The sequence below is a fragment of the Pteropus alecto genome, unplaced genomic scaffold, assembly GCF_000325575.1.
Source record: "Pteropus alecto unplaced genomic scaffold, ASM32557v1 scaffold190, whole genome shotgun sequence".
In the NCBI taxonomy this organism is placed as follows: Eukaryota; Metazoa; Chordata; class Mammalia; order Chiroptera; family Pteropodidae; genus Pteropus; species Pteropus alecto.
The window spans coordinates 4,353,007-4,373,651 of record NW_006430462.1 but is presented as its reverse complement, the minus strand read 5'-3'; the positions used below and the strand labels follow the sequence as shown (position 1 = coordinate 4,373,651).

The 20,645-nt window shown below is 47.2% G+C and overlaps 1 protein-coding gene across 1 annotated transcript; it reads left to right on the top strand.

Moving 5' to 3' along the window:
- The first annotated feature begins 9,710 nt into the window (after window positions 1–9,710).
- SEC14L3 (SEC14 like lipid binding 3) lies at window positions 9,711–20,064 on the top strand. Its single transcript, XM_006904912.1, has 12 exons — window positions 9,711–9,843; window positions 11,344–11,419; window positions 11,683–11,726; window positions 11,858–11,917; window positions 12,938–13,126; window positions 13,972–14,067; window positions 14,688–14,748; window positions 15,940–16,023; window positions 17,613–17,719; window positions 18,122–18,261; window positions 18,358–18,527; window positions 19,374–20,064. Exons 1-12 carry the CDS (start codon window positions 9,790–9,792, stop codon window positions 19,493–19,495), a joined length of 1,203 nt encoding a protein of 400 aa, XP_006904974.1. The 5' UTR covers window positions 9,711–9,789; the 3' UTR covers window positions 19,496–20,064.
- Window positions 20,065–20,645: the final 581 nt, after the last annotated feature.

The following is a 20,645-nucleotide window of genomic DNA, read 5'->3' as shown; positions in this document are numbered from 1 at the left end:
TGGTGTTGGAGGTGACCACAAAGAGCACTCACCCTGCATTGTTACCCACCTGGCACAGTGACCAAGCAGTAAGAAGACACCCAGTGCACAAGCCACCCTGAAGATTTAGATGAGCATCTTCCTCCCTGTTCAAAGAGAATAAGAATGGGAACCCTGAGGATAAACCAGCATTCACTGAGGAAGGATTCTGCTTGCAGAAGCTGCCCTGTATCCCTCCTGACAAAGTCCACCTGTCCCAGCACACATCCACTCCTGGCATCCTGGTTTAGGAGTATGTGCATGAGCCCTAGGCCTTGCAGGGAGCACAACTTCAGGGAGGCCATATTCTCTGCAAGTAGCTAGAGTGAAATGGAGCAGAGCACCCTGGTGTGTGGAGAGTGGAGCTTCCATCCCAGGATGCTCATCCTAGTCTCTGACTTTCCTCTTGGAAAAACATCCAGCTTTTCCTCCATCTTTGTGTCTCCTCAAGAGAACAGCTGAAAGTCGGCTGCCAACACCTGCCCCAACCATGCAACCCAGCAACTGGCCAGTGATAGCTCCTATATCTTGAAACCTGGCTCTCCTTGTGCCCACAGCCCACAGTTAGGACTGCCACCTGCTCTGTTGGCTGACCTGCACTCAGCAAAGCAGAGCTTGCCTTGGAATTAGCCAAGTCAGCCACCAAGCTGGGTGTGGCTCTACAGGTTGATTTTAGGTGGCAATGAAGCCACTGAAGGGGTCTTGGGAGTCCAGGCTGTGCTATCCTGCCCCCTCCCCATCCTGCCCTTTGCCCTCTGGCTGGGCCAGGCCGTTATCTCTGAAGACCTAACTCTGCTGTGGCTTGGCCCTCAGCTCTGGATCCCTGCCCATGAGCTCCTTGTTCGTCCTTTGGTAGTGTTGTCCCACAGGGCAAAGGAATGCTGTCTACTCAGTTGAAGTTCCCAGGAATGAGTGGTCCAATGTCCCTATAAAAGGAATTCTCCCGAAAAGCATTAGTATCCTGGCTGCCAAGGTCCTTTCCCGGAGACTGGAAGCCTCAGCAGACATCACCTTCTAGGTGCTTTGCAAGCAAGAAGCCAGCCTCTGGCTCCTTCCCTACCCCCGCCCCCCACCTTGGATCCTGTGATTTAATTTTCTCCAGTTCATAGGAGGTTTCTTAGTTTCCCAGGGCCTATTTTGGGCAAGAAAACAATAAGACTTGGGAAGGTGGGTGTCTTCAAGTGAGCTTTGTGAAGTCCTTGGGGCCCCTAGCCCCTCCATCTGTGGCAGCTGTATCATTCATGGTTTAGTATACAGAGTATTAACAGGGGCTCTGATGCTATAAAAAGTAAACTAACTAAATGAAACAAAATGCCAAAGCCAGTGCTGTGAGGCCCACCTGGTCCGCAAGTGTGTTTGAGTAGTTTGGCAAGGAAAAAAAATAACTACTATGCCAGCATCAAGAAGACAGCCAGGGGCTATCAGGCAAAATTCACTGGACATCCCCTGTCTGAGGGCTGCTCCTGCATTCCAGATGTGTCAGGCTTTCCCACCACCCCTGTGACACTGCATGGTGACCTTTCATACAGTTTCCCTAGATGCAGCCCTCTGAGGCCCTGTAGCGTCTCAGAGCCTTCTTCCCACTGCCCTTGGCAGGCTCTGGGGGGCATGGCCAACTGGGAAGATCCTATGCCAGGTTTTGCTGGGCCCACCTGCTGTCATGACAGAGGATCACATTGCCTCACTTCTGCCTTCATACCCCTCAGCTAAGAACAAGGGATTCATGGACTTGAACCCTGACCCTGGGCTTTCTAATTATCCACAGCTGATTTTCCACCATCAGCACAGCCTTGTCTGGTTTCCTTGCAGATAGAAAGGGTCTCCCAAAGCTTTGATCACAGAGAATTTACACAAATATGGCTGTAACAAGTGGTCAGGTATGGATGGGCACCAGCGACTCTGAATCCCAGAGTACACCTTGTGTTAAGCTGTAAAGGTAGCAGTCACCTGTGATAGTGTAAACGGAATATCCTACCTGGCAAGGTGGGCAGGGACATTTTGGGAGCTGGACAAGGGGCATGTCTTCAACAACTGCCATCCTTGACTCTTAACACTGTCACTTAAAAAAATAAAATAAAAAGGAAGTAGCCCAGAGAGGGGCTGGCTTGCCTGAAATTTATTTGTTTGTTCAATATTTATTGAGTATGTCTGTTCAGCACCAGACATGGCAGGCTCTGGGGACACCAGAGGCCCTGGTCTGGCTGGACTCTTCTAGCAGGAAAGTTGCCTGTATAGAGAGAGGTAGAAGTGACTCTGACGATCCATTATTGAGTGGGAATGTCATTGCCATATATGCTTGGCAGGGCAGGAGCCAAATTTTGGGGGACCATCCAGCAAAGAAACCTGATGAAGATTCATATGTTCTTTGCCCAAGGAAGGGACCCCTGAAAGAAGAACTGATGCATGTGTGGGGTGAGTAGGTGTGAGCAAGCCTTTCAGACTGAGGAATGGGGTGAGAGTGGCTGTAGGGTGTTTGAGGCTGGAGGAAAAAGCCAGGAGGGCTCTTGGGCAACATTGGTAACTGCTAACTGGTATTTGCTATTTCCTTGTGAACAACTATGTACACTTGGTTGTTAATAAAACCGTTTTATAATGCAGGTTACGAAACAGTCTGTTGTTTATCAGGAAAGAATGGCAAAATCTTGGCAGGTATCCACAGATCAAAATTCTTGCTCAAAATGAGATGCTTAGAAATATCCAGTCCACCTGTTCAGAGGAATGGATCTTGGGCCTGCACTTCCTGGCCCATCTCCTCACCGGAAAGACTCACGATCTTCCATGGGAGGCAGGGTAGGGTCATGGGGAAACCTATATGGGTGTTTTGAGGGCAGTTGAAAAGATTTCCCTGTCCCCCAAATCTCCACCCCAGTCTAGCTCACCTTCCAAAATCCCAGGACAGAGGGGAACACCACTGTGGGACAGTCACAGCTGCCCAGAGCAGATCTTCACCAGAGCTTCATGGCACAGCACTCCACAGTTTGCATATCCCTTTTACATGCAACCTTGAAGCAGACAGGGATTATAGCCCCATATTTCAGGCCAGGAAAACAAGGCTCATGAGGGAGAGTGCCTTGGCCAAAGGCTCAGTGTCCAGTGGCAGAGGTGGAGCCAACAACCAGGTTACTACCAGCAATGTGCCTACCCTGCCTCTCAAGGAAAGAAGGCAAGTGGGCCCAGCCTGGGGCATGGGGCTCACAGTGGGTTAGAGCAAGGTGCTGGGTTCCTGGGGTCCCAGAGTCTGGAGAAAGCTGCTCAGACATCTGTGCCTCTCAGTGGGATGTGACGGTGCCGACTGCACATCTACTGTGTGCCAAGCCTAAGCTGAAGCAGGAAGCATCATTCCATTTATAGATAAGGAGAGTGAGGTTCATTCACTTCAGGAAGTAACTTGTCATTTCACATAACAAAGAGAAGGGTCTCAGAAATGAACCTGGATCCCTCTATCCAGACAGCATGAGAGCTTAATGAGCACACTCAGTGGGCTTATTTCACATTTGGTGACTTCAGAGATGAGACAGAAAGGTGGCCCCTGTGTCGGGCCTGAGCTGAACAGCTCTCAGGTGACCTTCATCTTCAGCCACCAGGGAGCACTATTGGGCCAGCCATGCCCCTGTCCTCATGGAAGCATAAACAAGGTCCCTCTGCATCCAGCCCCAGAAAGGCAGCTTTGTAGGTAGGTTGAGGCCCTGATAGGCCAAGTTCACCAGATCCAGGCTATTTTGGTGCCGTCTGGTGTAGCAGAAAGAGGTGATTCAACCGGGATTCAGATCCAGGTTCTGCAGTTTACGAGCTTGCTTTCTAAATACCTCTGGACCCCATCTACCTCCCTGTGGCCACTGCCCCATCAGGGCCTCCGCCCTGGATGGTTAGAAAGGAGTCCGTGAGTCTCACGGTGCTCATTCTGACCCACTCCCGCCCTGACTCCACAGGGTAGCCAGAGAAATCTTTCTGAAATGAAAATCTGATCACGTCACTCCTTGCATAAGCTCTTCACTGGCTCCCCATTTCCCCTTAAGAAAGGTTAATCTCACTGGTGGCTTATAAGGTGCTCTGCGACCTGGCCACAATACCCCATTCCAGCTTCACCCAACGACCTGAATTCACCAATTCATCAAGCTCTTTCTTGCCTCCCTACCTTTGCTCATGCCATAACCCCACCCTAAGACTCTCTCCCCAGTCTTGTTCTGTGTACCCTCAGAGCCCCTGGAGTCCTCTTCTAGGAGGCTTTCCCTAGGCCCCTTTCCCATCCAGCTCCCAGCAGAGTGAGAGAGTCCCTTCTGTAAGCTCTCAGAGCACAAACACCAGTGCTTACCACACAACGAGTCTTCATCTGCCTGTGTCTGTCTCCTACTCACTCCCAACCACCAGTCCAGGCTTCACTCTCAAGACGCTCAATAAAACCTTGCAGAAAATAATAGATACCATTTACTGAGCACTTATGCAGACCTGCTGCCCCGCTTAGAGTATCTTGTTGTATCTTCATGACACTGTAGACAAAAACAGGGTCACATACTAAACCTGACAAGCTCAGGGGAAACCTGCACGGTGGGCCTTATAAACCCAGAGACCAAAAGTAACCACATCAGATGGTCTGAACATAAACATTCCTAACGAAAAGCTAGTCAAGGCGGTAGTCACAGTAGTCACAGTAGTCACAGTAGTCACGTCTTAGGCCTGTAACTTCCTTGATGAAGGTCAATCTTTACCTTAAATGAGCCTGTCAATTGTCTTTCTGCATCTAAGATAACATACCTTTGAAATGTCAGGGTAATCTCCTTTCTCAGACCCTTCAAGACACAACCTCCACACCAGAGCAGGAGACGGCAGAAATCTTCATTGTAGTCTTGTTCCCCAAATACCATCTCTATGTGCTGTAAATTTTAATTTTGAACTATCCTGTACCCACCAATGTAAAAGAACTATGTGTCTCTTCATTTTACTTTTTATTCATTCTCAGAGATGTCCCCCCAACCCCACATCACTTTGCTTTCTCCCACCCCCTTAACTACCACCAGCGGATTTCACATAACCCTCCTAACATCTCCTCCTTTGATTCTAATGTATAAAATAAGATGCAAAATTGCCATTCTCTAGAGCGTTTTCTCAATCTGTTGAGATTTTGCTTCCTGGCAATTGTCAGTTTGGCTCAAATAAAATCATAAAAATTCTCTACAGGTTTGGATGTTTCTTACATTGACAACAGCTTTGTGAAATAAATATAGTCATCTCTGTTTTATAGGGAAGGAAAGTTAGGCTCAGAGATAGTCATTTGCTCAGCCAGGGTTGGAATTCAGGGTGTCTGAATCCAGAGCTATGTGCCTCCTTAAAAAAAAACAAAACTAAATATAAGAGCTAAAACCATAAAACTCTCAAAAGAAAACTTAGAGATAAATCTTCGAGACCTTGGATTTGGCAATATTTTCCTAGATATGATACCAAAAGCACAAGCAACAGAAGAAAAAGTAGGCAAGATAGTCTTCAACAAAATTTAGAACTTTTCCCATCAAAGGACACTAAAGAAAGTGAAAAGATAGCCCACAGAATGGAAGAAAATGTTTGCAAATTATATATCTGATAAGAGATTAATATCCAGCATATATAAAGAAGTCAACAATAAAAAGCCAAAGAACCCAATTTCAAAATAAAGATATTTTAAAAATTTGAATAGACATTTCTCCAGAGAAGATGTACGAATGGCCAATAAGCATCTGAAAAGGTGTCTGACATCTTTAGTTATTAGAGAAATACAATTCAAAACCACGATGAGATACCACTGGACACCCACAAGGTTGGCTATAGTAATTTAAAAAAGGAAATGTAAAATAAATGTTGGTGACAATGTGAAGAAATTAGAATCCTCACGCATTGCTAGGGGGAATGTAAAACGGCATGGTCACTTTGGAAAACAATTTCTCAGTTCTTCAAAAGGATAAAAATAAAATGACTATACGATCTAGCAGTTCCACTCCTAAGGATATACACAAGAGAATTGAAAACATACATTTCTGCAAAAACTTGTACAAAAAATGTGTATCACAGCATTATTTATAGTAGCCAAAAAGTGGAAACACCCCAAATGTCTATCAACTGATGAATGGATAAAGAAAATGTGATATATTCATATAAGAGAATATTATTCGGCCATAAAAAGGAACGAAGTTCTGATACATGCTACCACATGGATGGACCTCGAAAACATTATGCTGAGTGAAACAAGCCAGACACAAAAGATTACACCCATATGATTCTCTTCATAAGAAATATCCAGAATAGGGAAATCTAAATCGAGATAGAAAGTAGATTAGTAGTTGCTGGAGACAACTTAGATGGTGGTGGTGGTTGCACAACATTTGATTATACTAAAATCATTGAGTTGTACACTTTAAGAATGGTGAACTTATGGTATGTGAATTATATCACACAAAAAAATTTTAATGAAAAAAAGGAACTGAAACTGCCCAAGGGTAAAAGATAGAACACTGACTGTCCCAGGGTGCTACCCAGAGCACCACTGAGACTCTGGCGAATCACCCCTCCAATTCCCTTTCCATCTCCCCTCTTTAGGCATACCCACCTCACCTTACTGTGGTCTGAACACCCCCTACACACACGCACCCTTGCCTTTTCTCAGCGAAGTTCCTGTACCCTCTGGGCCCCTATCTAGGGGCCAGCAGACAGGAATGTGCCTGACGTTGGGGCCGTAGGGGTAACCTTTTCACATTTCCTAGTAAACGCCTAGAAGGAGCGGTTCCAAGATGTGGCGTGGCGTGGCATGTTTCACCCCTTGCCGTTGTTTGCTTATGCGGTTGTCACCATGGTCCCCTGAAAGCTTGCAAACTAGGAGCTAAACACACTCTGGGGACTTACTTGGAGATGTGTACTGTGGGTGGGCATGGGGGGTTCTCCTTTGCCAGAGCTTCTGTTTCAGGGAAGGGAAATTAATCCTGTTGGCCTCAAGATAATTTGCAGCCCTAGGGGACACATAATGATGACTTAGACCATTTATTGAACACTTACTATGTTCCAGGCACAATGTTAAGCCCTTTGAGAGAAGGCAAGGCTAGGCTATGGGTCCAGAGTCAGATTTAGGTTCAAATCCTGGCTCCCCATTTACTGGCTATGTGACCTCAGAAAAGTTTTTTAATCTCTCTGACTTTCCATTTCTTTAACTATAAAATAGGGATACACTTACCTGTTTCCAGACGGGGTTGATAATGGTTTACCGCTCTCAGCACAGAGGAACTGCTCAACAAATGGAAGACTGTGACCTCCATGTGGGCAGGGACCTAATCCATCTCGTTTACTGTCGTATCCCTAGCATTCCCTTCCCCATGCTTTTCATGTTCCCACCTCCACCCCTTTGCCCACACCATCCCCTCCACTTGGGATGCCCTGTCCTCTAATCTGATCGCCACGATCAGCATCTTCCCTTCCTTCAAGATTTGGCTCGAATGCCACCTGCGTCCTCTTGGGGTGACTTCCATGCCTGGGTCCCCTCCCTGATTAGAGTGGAAGCTCCTGTACATGAGACCAGAATAGCCTAACAACAGAACAGTTCATTGTATGGGCTTAACTCTGGATAAGTTGCTTAACTTCTCCATATCTCAGTTTGCTTGTCTATAAAATGGACTTCATAATGGTACCTACCCCCAGGGGTGTTCTGAGGTTTAAAACGAGGTAATGCACTTAAAATGGGGCCTGGCATATAATAAGCCTTCAGTAAATGTGGTAGACCTGTGCTGTCCAATACGGTAGCCGCAAGCTATATGGGGCAATTTAAGTCAAATTAGTCAAAATTCAATTCAATTAAAACTGGATTTCCTTAGTCTCACTAGCCATATTTCACACATGATTAGTGGCTACCAAATTTGTCCAATAAGACAATTTCAATATAGAACATTTGCATCATCACAGAAAGTTCTATTGAATGGGGCTGCAGTTGATGACGATCTATGCACGCAGTAGGTACTCTGTGCCTATTTGTGGTCTGGGTCATGAAAAGCACTTGGGGTGTCTCTGAAAGATCACAGCTCTTGGGAAGACCCTTATACCCTCCTCCTGGCCCTCCCTGCTCAGCCTTTGATGTCCTCAGAAGTAACCGGGTGCCTCATATTAGAAGGATTAAGGAGAGAAAGGAGACTGGTGAGAAATAGGCAGGATTAGGGGCTAATGAGAAGGCAGTAGGGGAACCCAATCTCCGCAAGCTGCCGGCCTGGCAGGAAGAGGGTGTGGACAGTAGCCCAGGGTTTGCAGAAAGAGGCCGGAATGTGAAGTGGGGCGGGACTCGGGTGTGGAGTGTTATCTAACTGCTCTTGGGTGCGTGCAGAGGGCACCTCAGACAGAGGGAAATGGCCCCTGCTTCTCCTGGACCCAACTCTGTCGTGAGCCCAGAGCAAGGAAGGCTTCTGGCACTAATTGACATCAGGTGGCCTAAAGAGGCCCTGAGATAGCCCAGAGGTGGGGACCTAAGATGCCCTATGGATAGGGGACCTTGGGAGAGCCCTGGGCAGAGTGGCTTGGGCTAGCCCAGCTGTGAGGGTCGAGGCTAGCCTGGTGTAGTTTCAGCCCATGCACAACCCTCAAGGCCTGGAAGATTTGGCCACACGGACGTGCTGTGGTCTGAAGCTCATTCACTCCCGATGTCTTTATAGACAGTGGCTAACAATGTGGCTCCTGCCCTCTTGGTGCTTCTGACAGCTGGAGGGGAATAATCTCTTAGATGTACAAGACCCTTGTCACATTGTATCTCATTAGATCTTGCCTTCCAACCAAATAAGGGCAAGTGTTGACTGCTCCATTCCATAAATGAAGCAGGTGACACTCTGAGATGCCATCTTAACCGGGAGGCCTTATCGGGGAGTGAGGAGAAGGACCAGGCCTTGTAGGTACATCTAATGATGGAACCACAGGCAGCATGACAGAAATCAAAGAACAGGGGAAACTTCTGGCCTTTTCTCATCACCTTGCATAGTTGGTGGATGCCCCTCACTGATCAGGTGTTTAAAATCCCAAGAAACATCCTCAGCAATGACCAGAGAGGGCTGCAGGGTGTGGTGTGCTCAGCCTCTTCCCGTGTTGAAGGTGCAGGGCCAGCACTGCACAATAAAATTTGAAATACAGCAGGAAAAGTCGCACTGGCCCTGTGGGAAAAAGAAACCTTCAGCAGGGACACTGGAATTGCATTTTTCTGCCCCAGCATGTCTCTTCTTGAATGCAAACACTTGTTGCAAAAGCATATGAGCCTCCTGCCTAAACAAAGTGAATGTTTACTAGACTGACCAAGTCCCTGACTCCTACCGGTCAGAGCTGGGTAGGGCCGTAGGTGTGGCATCTCTTTATTAGTGAGATGGGGAAACTGAGGCTCAGAGAAAAAGGGTGCCTACAGGAAGCAGTCTTCACTCCCCCTAAAATCTCCCCTTCTCCGAGGCAGTGGCCTCTGGAGGCCTGGGAACACTGAAGGGGGTTCTATAGGCAGTCGGCCTGGGCCTCCACACCATGGGAGTCCAGCCTCACCCCCTCCCAACCTCCTCCACCTGCCTGGGGACCTCTGGCACTTTGTCCCGTGCCCGCTTGCTCCAGACCTGTCCCAGAGCCAAATATGGGACAAACACTTAATCCCAATTATGTAATGAGCGATTCAACAGTTGGCCAAGGAGGAGGTGCCTCAAGCCACACCCAGGATTGGGGCAAAAGGCCCTGCTGGGTCAGGGCCACAGGCAGGCTTGGCCTCTGTCTGCAGTAGCCCCCAGTCCTCCAGCCTCACCCAGCACCATGAGCGGCCGAGTTGGAGACCTGAGCCCCAAGCAGGCAGAGACCCTGGCCAAGGTGAGAGGCCCTTTCCCTGCAGCCCCAAAGGAAAGGGCTGAGGGACGGAGGGGGTGGCAGTGGCAGCAACCTTGCCCCACTCTGTTGTTCATAGTGTCCGTGACATATCTCTTTACTGTCACATCTCCCAAGGTCAGGTCTCACAGTGACATCAGGCCTATCCAGGGAAGCAGTTGAGGGAATCACATCACTTCCAGTTAATAGTGTGGGTGCCAGATCAAGCCTGACTTCTTCTCATTCAGCAGTCAAACCCAAGAGCTTTTTCTGGCAGGTGCCCTCTCGCCCAGTCCCAGGCCCCTTTGGTGGAGAGCCAAGGATGCTGATGGTCTGCCCTCTGGCTCTGTCCCATCTCCCTCCCCAGGACTCTGAAAGGTGACTTGTCTGTAAGAGTCAGGGAGACAGAGTAGAGTGTGTCATCCCTATGGTCAACGGAGAAGAGGACACATGATCCTTAACCATGTTTTTGTAGAAAATAGAATGAAAAAAGGTAGAAGCCTTGGTGGGCTAACTAAGGAAAGATGGAAAGAGCTAAGACTATAGCACAGTCATCACCCACTTATCCTCGGTTTCACTTTCAAGCTTTCGGGTACCTGCATCAACTGCGTTCTGAAAATATAAAATTAAAAATTCCAGAAATAAACAATTCACAAGTATTAAATTGCATGCCGTCCTGAGTAGCATCATGAAATCTCCCGCCTTCTTGATCTTTCTTAGCTGGGGCATGAATCATCCCTTTGTCCAGTGTATCCACACTGTATATGCTACTTGTTTGTTAGTCACTTAATAACCGTCTCGGTTATCACATCGATTATCGGAGAGAGAAAGAGAGAGACCGCATTCACATAACTTTTGTTACAGTATATTATTATAATTGTTCTACTGTATTATTATTGTTGTTGATCTCTTACTGTGCCTAATTTATAAATTCAACTTTATCATAGGTATTTATGTATAGGAGAAAACATAGTATAAATAGAGTTCAGTACAATCCATGGTTTCAGGTATCCACTGGGGGTCTTGGAAGGTATCCCCCGCAGATAAGGGGGGAATACCATACATCTATACTCCAACCCACTTACTCACCCACCCCTTTATTTTTATTTCCATGCATTCTCCCACCCTGACCCACCTATCTATTCATTCCTCCTTCTATTCATTCACCCATAAATCCCTCCTTCCTTCTACTCCCCCACCTGTCTCTCCTCTCTGTCTACCCGTTCATTTATTTCCCCTTCCTTTTTTTCCATTCACCCACCCACTTATCCATCCATTCTTCTTTCTATCCATTTATTCATCCATCTATTCTTTCTTCCATTCACCTACCCATTCATTCACCCACCCATCCAATGACCTATGTCTCCTTCTACTCATCTGCTTGCCCATCCTTCCATCATTGTGGGCCAGATGCATGTGAAAGAGAAGGAATGAGGAAAACAATCACCGAGTCTGGAAACCAAGACTCAGTGTGAACAACACTTTAACCAGCATCTCTCTTCTTAGTTCCGAGAAAATGTCCAGGACGTGTTGCCTGCCCTCCCCAACCCCGATGACTATTTCCTTCTGCGCTGGCTCCGAGGTGAGGGCAGAGTTGGGGGAGCTCAGCCTGAGGGGACAATGAGAAGGGCCCGGTCCCAACTGCTCCAGAATTTCATCTGGCTCTCAGGATCCAATCGCACCATCTTGCTTCACACATTCAGGTCTAAGAGCGGGGGAGTCAGGGAAGAAAAGTCCCACCCTGGGGCCCTCCTTAGCTCCCACTGCTCTGGGACCAGGACCAGGACAAGGTGACTAGAAGGCAGCCTCTTTCCCGCCTCACTTCTTCCTTCCATCTTCCCACAGCTCGGAACTTTGACCTGCAGAAATCAGAGGCCATGCTCCGCAAGGTGAGACCCGTCCCTACTGGAGATTAGGGGAGGGGCTTTGTGGGGACAATCTATGCCTTGAGCCCCTGCTCCATCGCCTCCCGAAGAGTGCTAGGAGCTCAATGGGGCCTCACTATTCATCTCCCTTTCAGTACATGGAGTTCCGGAAGACCATGGATATTGACCACATCTTTGACTGGCAGCCCCCAGAGGTGAGCCAACCCCCCACCCTGCCCCAGTCTTTCACAGACATACCACCCAAGCAGCCTCTAGGTCACTGGAGACCATGGGTGAAAGGCAGCCAGTGGAACCCCCTAAGTCTGCATGTACCTTTCCCGTAATAATTTTGAGCATTTCCTGGGGGCTTATGAGGTCCAGGCCTGGGTTAAGACTTTACCTTCATGAGCTTATTTAATCATCATGACCCTATGAGGTGGGTACTATTCTCATTTTACAGATGAAGACACCGAGGCCCAGCAAAGGTTACCCAAAGTCCCACAGCCCCAAGGTGGGGCTGGGATTTGAGTTCAGGCCTGTCTGTCCCCTAAACACGGGCCCTATACCACCATACTGAGCCTGTGTCTCTGTGCCCTCACCCCTAGGGCCTTGCTCAAAGCATCCTGCCTGGGTGGAAAGGAAACTTAGCCTACCGAGGCATTGAGGAGGATAGTCCCACCGCTGGTGTCCTAGTAAGCAATGGTCGTAGCCTCGTTTGTAGAGCATGAGCTCTGGGCTAGGCACGATTTGCCAACATGATCTTGGGGACTTTCCCCAACAGTCTTGTGAGGAAAGAATTATCCAAACCATTTTACAGAAGAAGAGATGGAATGGGGCTCAGAGAGATGGTGTCACTTGCTCAAGGATGCACAGCAGGGAAGTGGTAGTGTCCGCATTTGAATCAGGTCTGTTGTCCTTCAGAATCCATGTTTTCTGTCATTAAGCCTAACTCCTCTCCATGGAAAGGGACATAGGAGACATCGAGGGCAGAACTAAGGCGCTCAGAGACCTCAGGCCAGACCTGACTGAGGCTTGGCTTTGCTGTGTACCTGCTGTGAACAAGGCCCTCCCCTGAAAGCTCCTCAGTTTTCTCACCTGGACAATAGTGCCACCCTCCATAGAAGGGACAATGCTTTACCACAGTATGTGTAGGCTGAGGCCACCCTAGTCAGCCTGATCTGGGGGTCTCTGGGGAGGTGCATCATGCCATGTTCCATTTATCTTTCCATGCACAGGTGATCCAGAAGTACATGCCTGGGGGCCTGTGTGGCTATGACCGTGATGGCTGCCCTGTGTGGTATGACATCATTGGGCCTCTCGACCCCAAGGGCCTGCTTTTCTCAGTCACGAAGCAAGACCTGCTCAAGACCAAGATGAGGGACTGCGAGCGCATCCTGCATGAGTGTGACCTGCAGACAGAGCGGGTGAGGCCCAGGCTGAGCGTGTGTGTGTGTGGGGTGGGGAGCAGGTGACTGGGGCAGGCGAGGCCACCCTCTACTGTTATGGGCTCTGAGATCAAACACCAGCTCTGCCACTTCCCAGCTGTGCAGACTTGGAAAGTCACTTCACTTCTCTGAGCCTGTTTCTTCACCTACAAAACAGGGATAATAAATAACGGTTGCAAAAGTTAGATGAAATAGTGCAAGTATATGGCCTAGCACACAGGGCCTAATATATTTCTCAATAATGCTAGTTATTGTTATTCCTATTGAGTCTTTGCCCAGCTGTTCCTTCTTTCTGGATAAACCTATCCATAGCACACACACCTACCTTCCATCTATCTCCTGTTTCTGCTTCAGGTCTCAAATTTAGATGTCACCTTCTCTGAGGCCCCTATCTGGGTTAATATGTGTTCCCACAGCTCCTGTACTATGAAGGTCTTGAGGACAAGAAGTATGGATTGTTGAGAATTTTGTTATAATGTCAGTACCTGGCACAAAATAGGTGCTCGATAACTATCAGTTGGACGAATAGAGGGATGAATGAATGAATGAATGAATGGCAGTATGAATACATGGATGGGTAAATGGATGGGTCAATTAATGGATAGATGGTTGGATGGATGGATGGATGAACAGATGGATGGATGGATGATATATGGATAATAGATGATGAATGAATGGTCGATGGATGGTGTGTTCACTGTTTTGTCCACTCAATCCTCTGAGGACAGAGTAGGGGGCTTTAAGAAGCCCTTAGGGGTCATGTGCTGAGTCATCATGTCTTAAGTTCTGAGCCTACGCCCTTATCCTTGCTCTCATCCTCACAGCTGGGGAGGAAGATTGAAACCATTGTGATGATATTTGACTGCGAAGGCCTGGGATTGAAACACTTCTGGAAACCACTGGTGGAAGTGTACCAGGAGGTGAGGAGAAAGCCCCAGAGCACCCCCTGCTTGTTTTAACAACAGTTTGGCATGCTGTGACCTAGCTGCTCACTCACAGACAAGATTCGGTACAAGGTGGTGGCCTTCCTGGACCTTGTCACTGTGACTCAGGACCCGAAGATATATTTCCTACAAGATCCCATAAGACAGGACTTAGGGACAACATATGTTGAGACCATAGGGATCAGCTTCCACTGAACCTTTCCCAGGGTCATTCCTAACTCTATGACTTGAACAAGTTATTGGGATACAAATAGTCTGCATTTGAAAGGGATATAGAGATACTTTAGTGAGTTGATATGTAAAATGCATACACAGTTCATGACAAATAATGAATATTTAATAAACAGAAGTCATTATTATTACTATACTATCATTACTATAATACTTACTCTAAAAATGATTATTATGTAATTATTATTAGGGTGAGATTGCAATAGTCTGAGGTGAGAAGGTCCCCTCCAGGGGACAGTGGAGGTGATGGAAGGAAGGGAAACCCTCCACAGACCTCTGAATGCTCTAAAAGGAAGACTGTAAAGGTGATGGGGGTAGGAGAAGATGAGGTGTGGGCTCTAATGGAGTATTTCTTGGTTCCACAGTTCTTTGGCCTCCTTGAAGAGAATTATCCTGAGACCCTGAAGTTTATGCTCATTGTGAAAGGTGTGCAGCAAGTGACTTCATTTTCTTTTGCCTCCGTTTCTTCATCTGTGACCTGGGGATAATAGTGCCTTCTTCCCTGGGCTATAGTGAGGCAGGTTGGTTGCTTGACTGTATGCAAATCTCTTAGAGTGTCTGGAAAAGTAAGTGCTTCATAAATGATAACTTCTATGGTTGGCCTTACTACAAGAGGAGGCAGCTCCAACTCCAGCTCTTCCAGGAATCCCCTGTCACTTCTCCTGCCACATTGATCTCTCCCTCCCCAAATTGCCTCTGGCACTGGCGACTGGTGCAGCCCAGACTGGTCTTTTCTGTCTGCTGCCTTCTGAGGGACCACCAATTATCTTGTATGTGTTCATCCTATTTTCCTCGATAGGTTGTCTGCTCCTTGAAACCAGGACCTCTGATTCTCCACTTCTGTTGTATTCCTCACAGGCTTGGGGTTTGGTGGATGTTCAATGAGTATTTGGATGGTTGTTGTTTGAGTGAGTGGGTAGGTGGATGAAAGGATGGATGTATGTTTGATGGTTAGCTGGTTGGTTGGTTGATTAGTTGTTTAGTTGGCTGTCTAGTTGACTAGCCAGTTGATGCCAGGCTAGTTGACTGACTGGTGTTTGGTTAGATAGTTGATTGGTTGGGTGGGTGGTTGCTTGGTTGACTGATTGAGTGACTAGTTGGCATTTTGGTTGGGTGAGTAGATAAGTGACTAGTTGGCAGATTGGTTAGTTGGCTGGCTGGTTTGTTGTTTGGCTAGATCTAGGATGGTTGGGTGTTGATTGTTTGAATAGCTGACTGATTGGTTGTTTGAATGGTTGGCTGGCTGGAGAGAGCAGTTAGTTGGGCAGTTAGCTGATTATATAATTAGCTGATTGGTTTACTGGTTGCCTGATATGTTGGTTGATTGTTTTACTATTTGGTAGGTTGGCTGATTGGTTGGTTGGCTGTTTGGTGGGCTGGTTAGAAGATGAATTAATTGACTATTTGTTGACTGTTTGGTTGGTAGATTAAATTTGAGTGAATGGCTGTTTTGTTGGTTTCTTGTTAGTTGGTTGACCAGTTGGTTGGATAGCTTGTCAGGTGCAGGGCACTGAAATTGTCAAGGTAATTTATGATTCCTCCATATCATTGGCTATGACTGTTATGGAAATTTTTGGAATTATTTTCTTCCCATTATTGTTGTTTATATCTCTCCAGCCACTAAACTGTTCCCTGTGGGCTACAACCTCATGAAGCCATTCCTGAGTGAGGATACTCGTAGAAAAATTATGGTGCTGGGAAGTAAGTGATTCTAATTCCATCCCCCGACCTCTGTACATGGGTTTTGGAGTAAGGCTGGTTCATCACCCCGTCCAGAGATCCTCATATCACCTAGACTATGAGGTTCCTCCTCAAAAGTGAGGTGGATCTTACATTGTAGAATCTACGCAGTTTCCTCTGCCTTATTCCCTGCCTTTGGTGGCTAAGTCTTCCACACTTTCCTCCTTATTGGTTTCAGTTGGTTGCTAGTCAACCTCTGGGCAATGGACCTCAGTTTCCTTTCAACACTCATCATCTCAGTGCTTCTAAAGGCAATTTGGGCTGAGGAGGATGAGGAAGAAGAGCAGCAAAAAGAGACATGATTCAGAGAAGGGAGGCTCAAAAAGAAGGGACTGGATAAGTAAATAATGGATCCATTTGGTGAATTATTGGGCAGCCATGAAAAATGATTTCATGTCATGAGAAATGTCATTAGTTTTTATTTTTTAAAAGTAGATTATAAAGAGGTGTGAACAATAAGATCTTATTTTTGTGAAAACAAAAATAAAAAACAACTACAATAAAATGTTAATTTGTGGATGACAAGAAATTTGGTAGTTTTTAATTTTTGGTCTTTTCTATATTTTCTAAATTTTATGATAACATGTATTACTTTTATAAGTAGAAAATGTTGTTATTATTTTAAATGACAGAGAAAGAGAAAGAAATAGAGAAGAGAAATAGTTTCTTAAACTCAAACCAATGACCCTGAGCTTGGAAAATAACTTCTCCCAAGCAGAATGGTCATATCATCAAATCAGGGGATTTGAGAATCTGGGGCTGAGGGAGGAATCGCTTACAAATCCCTGCTTTTTCTCCCTTCCTGATACTTGAGTCTCTGCCTCTGCCCAATACCACTGGGACAGGGATCTAGGTGAATCACAAGGTAGCCCCCCAAATCTTGGAGTAGTATGTGTAGCTACTACATTCCAGATCCAAATCCAGACCTCTTACCCAGTTGGTGGCACACAGGGCTCTGTGTATTTGGCCCTGATGTACCAGACATTGTAGTCTTTACCTTCATCCCTGTGGTGGCAAAGAGTCTCCCATGGTCATATTGGGGTGAGGGAGATAGCCTGGGTTGGTCACAGGACTCTATGGTGACACCACAGGACTAAAAACTCTAAGAGCTTTGCATAAGCACAAAGAATAGTAACAAACATGATGATTGTGGTTATTAAACAGTGGAGTGGGGAGATGTTTTCCAAAGACCCGAGGCTGTCTCTCTCTCACCAAGATGTCTGACCACTTAAACACTGTGTGGCCCCTAACAAGGTCCCTGACCCCACTGGGCTTTAGAGTCACCTAGAGATGACTAGACAACTCTTATCTTCACTACTCATGACTGAGAGATCCTCCAACACCCATCAGCCAGAGGGAAACATGTTTCCATAGCAACATGATGCTTAAAGACACTTCCTATAGCCTGAGGCATGGGAAACTGGGGAATTAGCCTTGGTAACCTAGCTCCTATATGGTTTCTCCTCAAGCTCATATCCTCCTGGCGGGAATGGGGGAATGACAAGTCCTCTCCATGCCCAATAACCACCCTTCAACCCCTCTGCTCCCAGGCAACTGGAAAGAAGATTTGCTGAAACTCATCAGTCCTGAGGAACTGCCTGCCCAGTTTGGGGGGACCCTGACTGACCCAGATGGGAATCCCAAATGTTTAACTAAGGTACAAAGGGCCCCAAGACAGGGGAGGGAAGGGGAGTAGAGCTGGGTTCCTGTCTCACCCATCCATTCCACAAATGTCTATGGAGAGACCCCTGTGAGCCAAGTGTTGAGTAAAACAGCCACAGCCCTGCCCTCACAGAGCCCTCAGCAGCTGTGCGGGCAAACAAGAAATGAGAAAAATTTTGACCCAGAGGGATGAGCTGGAAAAGGAAGTTCCCAGAGGAGACCCTGACCCAGCTTGGAGAGTCAGGGAAGACTTCCTGAGGGGTAGGGGAAGACAAAATGAGTAGGATACTTCCAGGAGATGGTGAAAGTGTCTCAGGTAGGAGTAACAGCATGAAATGGCACGAACAACACAGTACCCAGAATAGGAGAGCAAGCCCATTCTGTCCTGTGTCTGCAGATCAACTATGGTGGAGAGATCCCCAAGTCCATGTATGTGCGGGACCAGGTGAAGACTAAGTATGAGCACTCAGTGCAAATCAGCCGTGGCTCCTCACACCAAGTGGAGTACGAGATTCTGTTCCCAGGCTGTGTCCTCAGGTAAGGACAGGCCATTGACACCTATCTGGGCCCTAGCCTCTCAGGGATCCATCAGACAGAGCAATAATCTGTCCCCTTCCCCCCATCCACACACAGGTGGCAGTTTTCATCTGATGGTTCAGACATTGGCTTCGGGGTTTTCCTGAAGACCAAGATGGGGGAGCGGCAGAGAGCAGGGGATATGACAGAGGTGCTACCCACCCAGCGCTACAATGCCCACATGGTGCCAGAGGATGGGAGCCTCACCTGTGCAGAAGTTGGTGTCTGTAAGTCTGTCCCAGCTGGGCCCCAGCTCCAGAGGGCTAAAGTCATCTGTCCCATGGTTTAGGGGAGGAAACAGAAGGGAAGTGACCCCCCAGGGACACAAGACCTAGGTTAGTGCCATTCATTCACACAACCACTCATTTGGTTCACACCCATGGGTACCTATTGTGCATTAAGAGCCAGAGACCCACAGACTCTGAAGGGGTCGAAAGCCCTTGGGCCACAGGACATAGGCAAGGGACAAGAAGGCAGATGTAACTCTCCCTAGGAGGAAACTTAGGAAACTCTGAGAAGTAAATCAGCTTGTCCAGAGCCACATATTTGAGTGTGGTGCCAAGGTCCCACCTCAGCCTTGTAGTAGCTGTGTAGCCCTCGGCAAAATCTTACCAATCTGGGCTTTTGGTTTGCTTACCTGTGAAACAGAGATTATAACCCCTGCCTCTCAGAGTGTCTGTGAAGAGACAGAAAGCATGTGCAGGCCTGGCTCAGCACCCCACTTCATCTAAGGGGGCTCAGAGGTCTCTGACATTCCCGACTGCTCCCTTGAACTCCTGTTATGCAAGTGTGCAGGTGTGGAGACAATGGGATGCAGTGGCCATTGTTCTCATTGCCAGTTTGTGCAACTAAAGCCAGTCTGTAAATGTGCCAGGGGGAGGTCAGTGTCTATTTACAAGTTCTGCTCAGGGGTGGCAATTCCCATGGGGAAGGGAACAGGAGTGGTGGGAACTTGGCCCAGCTTGGCAAACACAACAGGTGGCAACACAGCCTGTCCTTCCCTATGGCTGGGGCAGAGACACAGGGAATGTAAAGCCAGCCTCACCTACATTTCCACTCATCTGTTCCTCTAGACGTCCTGCGCTTCGACAACACCTACAGCTTTGTCCACACCAAGAAGGTCAGCTTCACAGTGGAGGTACTGCTCCCGGACGAGGGCATGCAGAAATACGACAAGGAACTCACACCTGTCTAGGCAACTTCCTCACTTCTCAGAGACCCCTAATCTTCTGCTTTCTCTCTACATATCCTACCCTTCCCCCAGAAACTGATCATTAGTTCTCCTGGCTCTAACATTAGTGAGTAGAGAAAGCTTCTGTGGGGAAGACTCATATGCTGTGGTCAGATCAGGAGAGGTATGAGAGGCATAGCCTTGGAGGATACCAAGGTTGCAGAAGAGGAAGAAGCAAGGGTAAAAGCAAGAAGTGGATGTCACTGAAACCCAAGAAATAGTAAAGTAAATCTCCTTGCCTTTGCCATGACTTCTAAGGCATTTATATGTACTTGAATTCCTTCGTTATGAGCTATAAGCAACTTGGGTTGGAGCTGTATCTAAATTATTTTTACTTTTGCTCCTCATAGAGTAGACGCTCAGTGTAGCCTTGTAAAGTTAAAAGGAGGTAGGGAGCAGGTGATTCATGGATGTGCATGACAAGACAGAACATACCCGGGAAGATTTCAGCACCTTGGACAGGAACAAAGCCAGGAAAGGGATGAACTTTCTTAAAGATTCAATCAGGTTCCAGATTTCTGGCAGAGGCTGCCCCCTTGGGTAGGTAGGAGATGCTTATATAAGGCTCTATCTGAATTGGGGCACGCAGTTTTCCCCACCCATCACTCCCACCCTCATCTCTTTTCCTTGAAATGCACAGCTTATGTTTTAAGCGGTAGGAGATGCTTATATAAGGCTCTATCTGAATTGAGGCACACAGTTTCCCCCACCCATCACTCCCCTCATCTCTTTTCCTTGGAATGCACAGCTTATGTTTTAAGTAATTTAAGAAAGTTTCCTGGAAGCAAAGTAGGTCACATCTGACTCTAGTTGCTGCCCAGTGATAATAATTAAAAAATCATAGCTATCATTCAGTGAGTGCTCTTTATGTACCACACACAGTGCCAAGTACTTTATGAGTTTAGCTGACTTCACTCTCACACCTCCTCCAAGACTGCTTTTCGTGTCCACCTTATGAGTAAGGAAACTAAGGTTCAGAGAGGTGAAGTCATTCACTCAATATCACACAGCTCTTAAGTAGCAGATCCAAAACCCAAGGGTGTTTTGTTTTGTTTTTTCTTTACTCCAAAGACATGGCTCTTAATTACTCCATAATATCTCCAGCTGGGCCTGG

Bases quoted from the DNA above. Each gene is read 5' to 3' on its own strand.
- SEC14L3 (XM_006904912.1), top strand. From the start codon at position 9,790: ATGAGCGGCCGAGTTGGAGACCTGAGCCCCAAGCAGGCAGAGACCCTG. The intron at 13,127-13,971 runs GTGAGGCCCAGG...TCATCCTCACAG, and splicing joins GTGACCTGCAGACAGAGCGG to CTGGGGAGGAAGATTGAAAC. The intron at 14,068-14,687 runs GTGAGGAGAAAG...TTGGTTCCACAG, and splicing joins TGGTGGAAGTGTACCAGGAG to TTCTTTGGCCTCCTTGAAGA.